The sequence below is a fragment of the Frankliniella occidentalis genome, unplaced genomic scaffold (assembly GCF_000697945.3).
Source record: "Frankliniella occidentalis isolate FOCC.00 unplaced genomic scaffold, Focc_3.1 Scaffold71, whole genome shotgun sequence".
Lineage (NCBI taxonomy): Eukaryota > Metazoa > Arthropoda > Insecta > Thysanoptera > Thripidae > Frankliniella > Frankliniella occidentalis.
In genome coordinates, this window is record NW_026267201.1 from 448,520 (window position 1) to 459,891 (window position 11,372).

The window sequence follows — 11,372 nt, forward strand, 5'->3', positions numbered from 1 at the left end:
TGGGACAGCGTTAACCACTAGACCGTTCGTTCATCCACGAAGGTGCCCCGTTGAAAAGACGGGTTTAAGTTCAACTCCAAGAGTTCGACCGGTTCAGAAAAATGTAACTGGGATGGGAGATTCGAACCCCTGCCTTATGCCGCAAGCGGCCGACTCTCTACCGGCGCGGCTACGGCGCCACAGTCTGAGTGGCCGGGCGACCTAGGCTAAAGGCACGAGTCACCGCAGTAGCTTGAGCGGGAGAAGAACCGGTTCCATCACGACACCCTCTCACCTGGCGTTTCAGGACCGGCCTCGTGGCTCTTTGATATCGTTGCTAGGTTTGAACTGTGAGTCGGGGGTTCTAATACTCGACGCGCCGTCAAATGATTCGTTTTTATGTTTGAATTTTTACGCACTGTACGAGAAGCTCGACTAGTCGGCAACCCGCGCTGGGGTTCGAGTCCCACCTGGGATCCGTCCGGAACGCCTTTTTTTTCTCTCTCTTTCTTTCCCACGCCGCGTTATCGTCAGGCTGTGTTCTAGTCAGTGAGCGACGAGTGCGGTCTCTCAGCCGAGTGCGTAAAGGTGCCGGGCGGAGGCCCTCGGGTCATGGGTTCAAGCCCTGCCGTCGGCGCTATTTCTTTTTATTATTATTATTTTTAGTGTGTGTGTGTGTGTCGCCCGTTTCGAATTCTACCAGCAGAAAAACCTTCCATCCAACTCATGGGGGTTCGAGTCCCACCGGTAGCTGGGTCGAGCGATTTCTTCTTCTTTTGCTCACCCCCCCCAAAAAAAAGCGCCGGCGGCAGGGCTTGAACAATAAGTATATGTTGTGTGAACAAAAAAAATCTTCACAATTTTTTTAGCAGTCAGCGACAGCGTAGAATCGATCGTTCCGTGGAGCGTCAGACTGTATCTCGCCTCTACGGCTTAGTCGGTAGCGCGCCCGCTCGGAGCGCGGTAGGTCGGTGGTTCGATTCTCCGACAATCTGAAATATTTCTCAGTCCACCAAATTTCGAATGGACTTCAAACCCGTCATTTCACCTTCGCTTTGAAGCCTGTTCCTCTTTGAAGCACATTCTCCTCAAATTTCAGCATAACGACGAGGTCGGAGAAAAGTAGGTCGGACAAAACCGAGGTCAGACGTCAGACGGCACTTTTGGGGGTTTTGGAAAAATTACCAGGTCGGAGATAAATAGGTCGGACAGTCTAACTGCACCGAAATTTTCAAAACATACTACTTCTTCGGGATATTAAATTTGAAGTGCTGCAATACAGAGTGCAGGTACGTGATTGGCCCCTCACCTCCATGCGCGCGCACTGCTCGGCGCACTGCTCGGCGCGCACCTGCAGCGTGATGCAGGTGTTGCGCAGGGCGGCCGACTCGGCCTCGGCGCGCGCGCGCTCCGCCACGAGCCGCGTGCGCTCCTCCTGCCACGCTCCGCGCTCGGCGCCGCGCTCCGCCGCGAGCGAGCAGTGGCGCTCCGACTCGAGCGCGTGCGACTGCCTGCAAGCAGCCCACTGGGCTGAGCCCAGCCCGTGCAGCACCCTCTCCTCCGCCCTTTCCTAACTGACCGCGCCTCACCGCGCCTTCTGCAGCGCGTCGGCCAGGGCCTGCCGCTCCTCCGAGCTGCGCTGGGCGTTGCTCTCCAGGCGGCGGAGCGCGGTCTGCACCACAACAACAAGGCCGTCAACAACTCGCACCCACTTAGCCGGGGGGTCGCCGGAGCGGATCGGAGAGCTGTGACCTGCAGAGCCATCTTCTGGCCTCGCAGCGAGGCGATCTCCTCCTGGCTCTCCCGCAGCGCGCCCCGCAGCGACACGCACTCGGTGGCCGCCCGCCGCTTCTCCTGCGGGTGGGTCAGAAAGCCACTGTCACGCGACGCATTGCTGAAAGTTTTTTGGGGGCGCGATGCCAGCTCCGTCAAGCCCCACCTCCTCGTCCCGCGGTGCCGGCGGCTCCCACTTGCTGCGCAGCTGCCGCAGCTGCTCTTTGAGCTCGGCCAGCATCCGCTCCTGGACCACCTTCTCCTCCTCGAGCGAGCGCGCCACGCCGCGCCACAGCTCGGCCTGCCCCGTCAGCAGGCGCACCTTGTCCCGGTGGCGCGCTGCCTGCGCCGAGGCCTGCGCCGACGCCTCCCCGGCCTGCGCACGCAGCGACACGGACTGCGCGCGGGCCTCCTGCAGCGCGGCGCCCAGCTCCCCAGCCTCGCGGCGCGCGCGCTCCGCCTCCTCCTGAAGGTTGACGGCCTGCGCGGGAAGGGACAGCCCAGGGTGAACGCCTAGTGGGTATGCAGTCCCGCTCCACACTACGGTGCCACGGGATTGCCCACCTCCCAGGCGTCGTGGTCTGGAGGCGCCTGCCCTTTTACAGGGACCACACCCGGTAGGCGCCTGGTGGATGGGCAGCCCCACGCCACTCCGCGGCTTCACGGGACTGCCCACCTCTCAGGTGTCGTGCTCTGGAGGCACCGAACATGGGCCAACCTCCCCCGGGTGAGCGCCTGCTGGTTAGGCAGCCCCGCCACACGCCGGTGCTCGACGGGACTGTCCACCTCCCAGGCGCCGTGCTCTCGAGGCCGAATGATGCAGCGTTACGACGGAACTGCCTCCCTGCCAGGCGACCCGGGGAGTGCCCCTCACATGACAACTTGCTCTCCCCGCCGTACGCACCTGCACACGCGCCTGCACCAGGTCCGTCTCGGCCTGGCGCGCGCGCCTCAGTGCGGACTGCAGCTCCTCAGCCGTGACAGACGAGGAGCGCAGCGTGCTGTCCAGCGCGGCCATGCAGCGCGACGCGCCGTCCAGGTACTCGAGCGCGCTCATGCCGCCCCCGCTACCCCCGCCGCCGTCGCCGGCCTCCACCGAGGTGAAGAGCCGCTCCGCCAAGCCGTGCGTGGCCTCCCAGAGCGCGCGCGAGCGCTCCAGTACCTGCGGGGCCAAAGACAGGGGAGGGACGTCACGGTACCTCCAGGCGGCCCTCCAGACCGCTCTCCGGGACGTCCTCCAGGATGCGGCCGGGCCCACCTGGCGCTGCTGCTCGCGGCTCTCCTCGCGCTCCTGGTCGTACACCTCGGCCAGGGCCTGGATGCGGGACTCGGCGCTGGCCCGGGCGCTGCTGAGCTCCCGTTGCACCAGGGCTTGGCAGGCTGCCTGCAGCGCGCCACGCGCCCACTCCACCTCACCATCCCCGTCCTGCTCGTCCAGGGCACCGTCCGGAAGTCGCAATGCGCCAGGGTACGTTCGACGTGTTTAGTGTCAGTGCTCCCGCCGAGGAAACAACTCGGGGACTCGGGCTAGGAAACACCGCGGCTCGGAATGTCATCCTGGCGGACGCAGCATCAAACTTACCTGATTTTTCTCAAGCAACAGAATTTTGGCCTCGAGATCCTACAATGCAAACGCAACGAGATTAGGGCTAGACATCGGAATGTGTAGCAGGTTTCTAAACGTGACATTCGTCCGGGGCACGATCTAGCTTGAACTGTCGTTGACCACAACGTTACGCACTGCGATCTCGTGGAGCACCAAGTAGGAGACGCCGCAGTACGTGCAGACGGTGTCGTCTCTGGGGCAGCACCGCAGAGTGCTGGGCAGCGGGGACAGCGGGGGCCGGCCGCACTCGGTGCCGCATTCGGTCGCGTAGTTTGACTCCATGCGCGCCGTCCTTCTTGACTCATGTTACGCTGATGAATTTTGTTGTGTCGGTGACCAGTGTTGCCAATGCTACACATGGGGGCTCTCCCCCGTCGCTGCTATTCCGTAGGACAGTTGGACATCGCCAGAGGTAGATGAGAGGGGGCAGTTTAGAGTTTAGAGGCATGGGGCTTCACGATTTTGTCCTTTATTTCGGTGCTTTCTCTGTTCACGGAAGTTCACTAGTTAAATTTTACCGCCTTCAGCCGTCATTCTTGAATCGAAGCGGCCGTGACAAACGATACTAGCGCTGTAGTGCGTCGTTTTATGCAACTACCCGGCTGCTAGAGCCAGTTCTATGTGCTGTGACACTGTTTTCATCGTATAGATAGTAAACAACATTCTTATTTACGTCAATTATGAGTTAATATTTCATTTGAAAAGGTGAGGAAGTAGTATTTCCTTAAAGTACACTGATGTCTCATAATCTTCCCATCTCTGAGGTCAATAGTTTGTTCTACCGAGAGGCATATAGTTTGTGTTGGGCGTTCCTGTCAATGCCGGAAATAGCTATTTAACGGATAGAAAGTAATTTCTGTGGGATTTAATCGTTCATTCCATACCATCCAATACCCTTTTCCCTTCCTATGTTACACTTAAATCTCTAACCCCAACGTATCGTAGTTTTAAGGGGTTAAAAGATGACATAACCTCTCAATACTGTTATGAAACCTGTCAAATGCTCTCTGTGTGACCCAACTTCTTCGTGTGCTCCGTCTACTGTTAATTTTATTCGTCGTTTTTTTGTTGGGAAAAATACCATGGATGTTGTTTCCATAATTGGCATTCCAGCCATCCATACTTTTTATGTTTTTGGGAGCCTATGTCACAATCTTCAATGTGTTATTACAATTTCATTTTCTCAGATATTAAAGCCGCCGTCATGATGGCGCGACCGATGGTACCGTCTCAGCAGAAGCTGGCAGAGAAGCTGACACTCATCAATGACCGTGGAGTGGGCATGCTTACTCGGATCTACAACATCAAAAAGGTATTGTTATCCGGCTTTAAATTCAGACTTGTAATTATTTTATTGAGCACCGCTCAATGATTTCACAGGTATTCTACAGTGGTAATGTATTTCTTTCCTTTCTTCCAGGCTTGTGGTGATGCCAAATCCAAACCAGCATTTCTGTCTGAAAAGACATTAGAATCTTCAATCAAATTCATTGTCCGAAGATTTCCCAATATTGACACCAAAGGAGTAAGAAATTAGAACTCTATAGACTTCTTGTTTTCTTAATCTATTCATTCTAATTTCACTCACATTGCATTTTGTTATACCATGCAGCTCCAAGCCATCTCACCAATAAGAAGTGAGATCATTAAATCATTGTCACTGTACTACTACACATTTGTTGACTTATTGGATTTCAAAGACAATGTCAGTGAATTGCTCACTACTATGGATGCTTGTCAAGTTCATTTGGACATAGTAAGTTTATATCTTTGTTTTATCTGCTTACGTTTGCTCCTGAATCCAGCTCTTCTGATTAATATTATCTCCTCCTTTTCCAGACTTTAAATTATGAGTTAACAAAAGCATACCTTGATCTTGTCATAACTTACATGACTCTGATGATATTGTTGTCCCGAGTTGAAGACCGGAAGGCAGTGTTAGGACTGTTCAATGCAGCTTATGAAATGGTGCACCAGCAAAGGTAAGTACAAAATATAATCTAAAAAATATTATCATTATGATTAGCTATATTATTTTTATTTGAGATGCATATGGTGGATTTAGTCTCGTGAGGTGAGTTGCCTCATGGTGAGGGTTGTGATTGGCTCAAAACCTCTGAGGCAAGCTGCCTGTGAACGCCTCACCGTGAGGCGACTCGCCTCACGAGACTAAATTCACCTGTAGTTCCTCAAGCTATTCAGTTATGCTAAATAATATTTGATTGTGTTTTCCTTGCTCCCAGTGATTCAAGCTTTCCGAGGTTGGGTCAAATGATAGTTGATTATGATCCTCCATTGAAAAAGTTGTCAGAAGAATTCGTCCCACATGTGAAATTGCTGTATAATGCTCTGATATCATTGTGGCCTGTATACATTGGCCGTAATCTTACTGCTGACAAATGGAGGTAATTTTCAAAAAAAATGATTTTTAAGTCCTTGATGAACTATTTATTTACTGTTCATTTTTAAACATAACACATTTTTCATTGAATAGATCTGATCAAAAACTCAGCTTATTGGGCAACCCCAATCTCCTTCTAAAGCCTGTCCAGACTGATACTATGTCCTGTGAATATCTTCCTCTCGATACTATGGAAAAGTGGATCATATGTGAGTACTGTTTAGAGGTTTTCAATTTAATACGCCCCCTTGTTGTACCTTGTGAGGTCAGCTTAAATTAGGTACCAGCTACTAATGAATTGTATTTTTATTTTTTTCAGTTGGTTTCCTCATTTGCCATGGAGCTCTAGCAACCGAGCAACCGAATAGGCTTTGGTCAAGTGCCCTCGAATCTGGGTGGGTTATTGCTCTCTTCCGAGATGAAGTTCTTCACATACATGGATACATACAAGGTTTCTTTGACGGCATTAAAGGATATGGGAAGCGTGTTAATGAAGTCAAGGATTGTTACACCCAAGCTGTGCAAAAAGCGTAAGTTTAATTTGATACTGTTGACTGTTTTTTTTTCTATAGCCCTGGTCTTGTTCTGAACTCTTATTATATTTTCTTCGTTCTATGTAGCGGCTACCGACATCGGGAACGAAGAAAATTTCTTCGCACATCCTTGAAAGAACTTGGCCTCATTCTTACGGACCAGCCAGGTCTTCTTGGACCAAAGGTTTGGATAGTTAGTCTTATAAAAAAAATCAAACTAATGATGTGCTAAAGGAAATAAATATGATCTTTTGCTTCAATTTTAGGCCCTTGTAGTACTGATGGCTCTTTGTGCTTCACGAGATGAAGTTCATTGGTTGCTAAGACATTCAGATAACCCACCTCAAACAAAGTCAAAAGGGAAATCTGCCGAAGATCTTGTAGATCGCCAGCTCCCAGAACTCCTATTCCATATGGAAGAGTTAAGAGGTACCGTATAAGATTTTGTTGATAGTAGTGAGAAATTTTTTAGTGTACATGCTTTAGATTCAGCTTTAATTTACCTATTCTGTGTTACAGTTCTTGTTCGCAAATACAGTCAAGTCTTGCAGAGATATTATGTCCAGTATTTGTCTGGATTTGATGCTGTAGCCTTAAATCAAATGATGCAGAATCTTGCTGTTTGCCCAGAAGATGAGAGTATAATTTTGTCGTCAATTTGTAATACAATTGCCAGTCTCAGTGTTAAGCAAGGTGAGTTTTGCTCTCTTACTCTTGTGTTATTCAGTTGTAACAATTAAAACACATGCCCGATAATCCATTTCTGCTGTTTCCCCAGTGGAGGACAATGAACTGATGGACTTCAGACCACTTCGTCTTGACTGGCTCCGTCTTCAAGCTTATACTTCTGTTGGCAAAAGTTCTTTGTCTTTGGCTGAGAACCGTGAACTTGCAGCCTTGATTGATACAGTTGTTTTTCATACAAAAATGGTTGATTATTTAGATGAGGTGTTGGTTGAGGCTTCAGATTTATCTATTTTCTGGTAAGACTGTGTTTGACTTCTCAAAATTAAGTTGTGTAACACAATTTGTTTTCATGTGATGATAATTTTTTTATCTTTTTCCATAACAGTTTTTATAGCAAAATGTTTGAAGACCAGTTCCACATGTGTCTGGAGTTCCCAGCTCAAAATCGATACATTGTGGCTTTTCCATTGATTTGTGGCCATTTTCAGAGCTGCACTCATGAATTGTGTCCCGAAGAGGTAAGAGGGTTGCTGCTTCAGCATTCCACTATTCTGATCAAGTTTCCTCTTGCAATATTTTGATTTTTGATTTTTTTTGTATTTGTGAATACAGAGGCATCATATTAGAGAAAGAAGTCTCTCTGTAGTGAATATGTTTTTAGATGAGATGGCAAAAGAGGCAAAAAATATTATCACAACTATATGTGATGAACAATGCACGTTAAGTGACAAGGTAACTAGCTTCCTCTTTTAATTTGCTCCTCTAACATAAGCAAATGCAATTGTGAATCTAATCTAATGAATTTTTCTTTGAAGCTTCTACCAAAGCACTGTGCTGCATTAATATCTCAGCTTGCTCATCGAAAAAAGAAAGAGAAAGGGAAAAAGACTGCTCCAGAAATAACTAAGCCTGGTGCTGAAAGCTACAGGAAAACTCGAGAAGAACTAACAACGTAAGAAAGGCTTTCTAATTATTTACTTCAATCTAATTGATGTTTATGTGATGATAACTTTTTATTTCTGTTTTCAGAATGGACAAGCTTCACATGGCTTTGACAGAACTCTGTTATGCCATAAATTACTGTTCAACTATCACAGTATGGGAGTACACGTTTGCCCCAAGAGAATACCTTCATCAGCATTTGGAAACACGCTTTGCTCGAGCACTTGTTGGGATGGTGATGTTTAATCCCGACACAAGTGAGATAGCTAAACCATCTGAGCTTCTAGCTAGTGTAAGAGCATATATGAATGTTTTGCAGACTGTTGAGAATTATGGTGGGTATGCAAGTCTTGTCTAGTGTTGTTGGGAACTAATTACATTTCTGTGTTTGGTGTTCAGCATGCTAATGTTTTCTCTTTATTTTCAGTACATATTGATATCACAAGAGTCTTCAATAATGCTTTACTTCAGCAAACCCAGCAGTTAGATTCTCATGGAGAAAAGACCATAGCTGCTCTTTACACTCAGTGGTGCGCAAAAAATTAGTTTATTAATATTTTGTGTTGAAATCTGTTGTGCAATTTTATTTTTTTGAATAATACTCTAACTATTACCCTTCATTTCCTACAGGTACTCAGAAGTTTTGTTGCGACGAGTAAGTGCTGGCAACATCTGTTTTTCAATGAACCAAAGAGCTTTTGTTAGCTTAACTGCTGAAGGAGCTATTCCCTTTAATGCTGAAGAATTCTCTGATACGAATGAACTGCGGGCTTTAGCAGAATTGATTGGGCCATATGGTATGCGCCTTCTCAGTGAAACTCTGATGTGGCACATAGCCAGTCAAGTGCAAGAATTAAAGGTAATTTTATTTATATTTTTATGCTATACTTGAAATATACAAATGGTTTAACCATCACAACACCACTATTTTGACAATGTATGAAACTTTTTTCCTTTTACAGAAATTGGTTGCAGCCAACAAAGAAGTTTTGTTATCGTTACGAACTAATTTTGACAAACCAGAAATAATGAAAGAGCAGTTTAAGCGTCTGCAACGTAAGTATCTCATTTTCTATTGAAATTGCTTTGTGATTATCTGTCTGGCTTCGACATACAAAATGAAAGCTGTTCTTGATTTTCTTTTCTCCAGATGTGGATAATGTATTGCAACGTATGACAATTGTAGGAGTTATTTTAAGCTTCCGTCAGTTGGCTCAGGCTGCTCTAGTTGATGTACTAGAGGAGAGAGTGCCATTCTTACTGAGCTCTGTGTTAGACTTCAGGCAACATGCTCCACCAGGTGACACAGGGAACCTAGCTGATCAGCTGGTGAGTACACATTTTTAATGTATGGTCCTGTAATTTTTATTGTTCTAGGAAGGTATTTGTATTTTGACTAAATGTTCTGTCTTCTGGGAATCCAAAATTGTTTATTGATTGAGACCTGTTCCAGGTTGTGAATGAGATGGCATCAGCTGCAGGTTTAATTTGCAAAGTTGATCCAGTCTTGGTGGCTGCACTTCGTAATCATAAGAGTGGTTAGTGTATAACAAATAGAAAATCAATTTTTTTCCCATGACATGTATTTTACAATTTTTCTGTCATTTGTTACAAATTTCTAGATGTTGAGGAGGATGAGCATTTGTTAGCTTGTCTTTTGATGGTGCTTGTTGCTGTATCAATTCCAAAACTCGCACGTAATGAAAATTCATTTTACCGAGCTTCATTGGAGGGGCATGCAAACAACATTCACTGCATGGCAGCAGCTGTTAACAACATATTTGGAGCTCTGTTCAGTATTTGTGGTCAAGGTGATACTGAAGATCGGATGAAGGAATTCCTTGCTGTAAGTTTATGAAATACATTTACTCCTATTTTTTTATCTACAGGGTGGTCCACAGACCCCTTCCTTTATTTTGCTTATACTGTACCGGATACAGGCGTGCGGACGGGTTGCATACTCGCACGGGGCCATGAGGCGCCCATGGTGAGCGACAGTAGGCAAGCCCGCCCGCACACATGCATGCGGTGAAGTATAAGCAAAATAAAGGAAGGGGTCTGTAGACCACCCTGTATACATAATAACCAACTGGTTTCACTCATTTGACTTCATTTTCACCTGTTTTTTTACAGTTGGCATCTTCAAGTCTTCTTCGACTCGGTCAAGAACCAGATAAGGAGGCTGTAAGAAATCGAGAGTCTGTGTACCTTCTGTTGGATCAAGTGAGTATTTTAGATTTCCAAGCTGTGTATTTCAAGAAAGTCCTGTTAGTCAAAGAGTTTCAATGGATATTTTTTTCTGGTTTTTAGATCGTGCAGGAATGCCCATCTCTCACTATGGATCTTTTGGAATCTTGCTTCCCCTATGCTCTGATACGGAATGCTTACCATGCAGTGTATAAGCAAGAACACTCTCAAGCATAGTTGCCAACACCACCAAGGTGTTATCTTTTTTAATGTTTTGTTTTTTGTTTTCTTTTTAAATTAAAGTTAACCCAAACATATTTTATGGAAAAGCTATTTGTTGTAAACCAAATGGTATAAACCTTATTATTATTAATTTTTTTTTTTTTTTGTACTATAGTTGTACAGACATGATGGGTATGAGAGTGTACTGTTTCATGTCTCTACAAGCCGAGCATTGCCATAAATGGGTTTCTATAGTTAGTGAAGGTATTGTAGATAGCTGAAAGTAGTAGAAGAATAAAAATGTGAAGAAAATGAGTCAGTGCAACTTCCAGTGGGAACATTCCTTGTTTAGATCCCTGGAAAGAGGTGACACCATTGTTAATAAATGACCACTGAAGTCACAAAATGAAGGAAGTGGTTATGGTATTTAAAAAAAGAGTTATTATGGACGGTATATTAACAATTGTGTCACTTCATGATAAACCTTCTGTAGTTTGATTTTATGTGATAAGAGTTTTGAAGAAGTTTATTATGTATGTGCATAGTTTTTTGGAGTCCTCATTATTAACACTGTTAAGCTATATGATATGTTTAGCTTTTACCATCATTGTCTATGAATTAACTTGCTGTAAATTGAAAAACAATAATGCCACTCTCACGGGAGGTTTCTTCATTTTAGTAAACAATATGGCTTCATTGTGTTTTCTGCATGAATTGCCTACCATTGTCATTTTTTGTGTATAAATTTGTCGTTATCATTCATTATCCTTTAAAGAAAGCAAGAGTTAAATTGATTTAACACTAAGATGTGAAGGTGTGCTACAGCATTTACTGATTTATATCTATATAAATAATCATTGTAATTTGATTGTGCTAATGAATTTTAGTGCGGTCTCTGCAGTACAAATGTTAGATAAGAATTCTTACCCCCTTTTTAACAACATGACGGTGAAGCCCTAGGTGCTATTTATATTATTTATATTTGCTCCTCTGTATAACAGGTGCTTTTAGATCAACATACGTGCTGAGAGAGGGAGTTCTA

At 45.7% G+C, this 11,372-nt stretch overlaps 2 protein-coding genes across 2 annotated transcripts; one reads left to right on the forward strand and one right to left on the reverse strand.

The window, feature by feature from the left end:
* Positions 1–1,564: 1,564 nt before the first annotated feature.
* LOC113217456 (uncharacterized) lies at positions 1,565–3,640 on the reverse strand. The gene is made up of 5 exons (XM_052268508.1): positions 3,494–3,640; positions 3,335–3,373; positions 3,011–3,178; positions 2,657–2,914; positions 1,565–1,651 (listed from the first exon to the last, which is right to left on the reverse strand). The coding sequence occupies exons 1-5, from the start codon at positions 3,638–3,640 to the stop codon at positions 1,565–1,567; spliced, it is 699 nt and encodes a 232-aa protein (XP_052124468.1).
* A 279-nt stretch (positions 3,641–3,919) lies between these two features.
* LOC113217473 (membrane-associated protein Hem) lies at positions 3,920–10,645 on the forward strand. The gene is made up of 24 exons (XM_026437383.2): positions 3,920–4,063; positions 4,546–4,670; positions 4,779–4,883; positions 4,971–5,114; positions 5,198–5,340; positions 5,602–5,763; positions 5,853–5,968; positions 6,079–6,289; positions 6,380–6,476; positions 6,559–6,721; positions 6,812–6,985; positions 7,071–7,275; positions 7,365–7,497; positions 7,592–7,711; positions 7,795–7,931; positions 8,009–8,256; positions 8,349–8,451; positions 8,552–8,780; positions 8,884–8,977; positions 9,072–9,250; positions 9,375–9,459; positions 9,544–9,767; positions 10,055–10,144; positions 10,232–10,645. Exons 2-24 carry the CDS (start codon positions 4,563–4,565, stop codon positions 10,343–10,345), a joined length of 3,384 nt encoding a protein of 1,127 aa, XP_026293168.1. The 5' UTR covers positions 3,920–4,063; positions 4,546–4,562; the 3' UTR covers positions 10,346–10,645.
* The last annotated feature ends 727 nt before the right edge of the window (positions 10,646–11,372 follow it).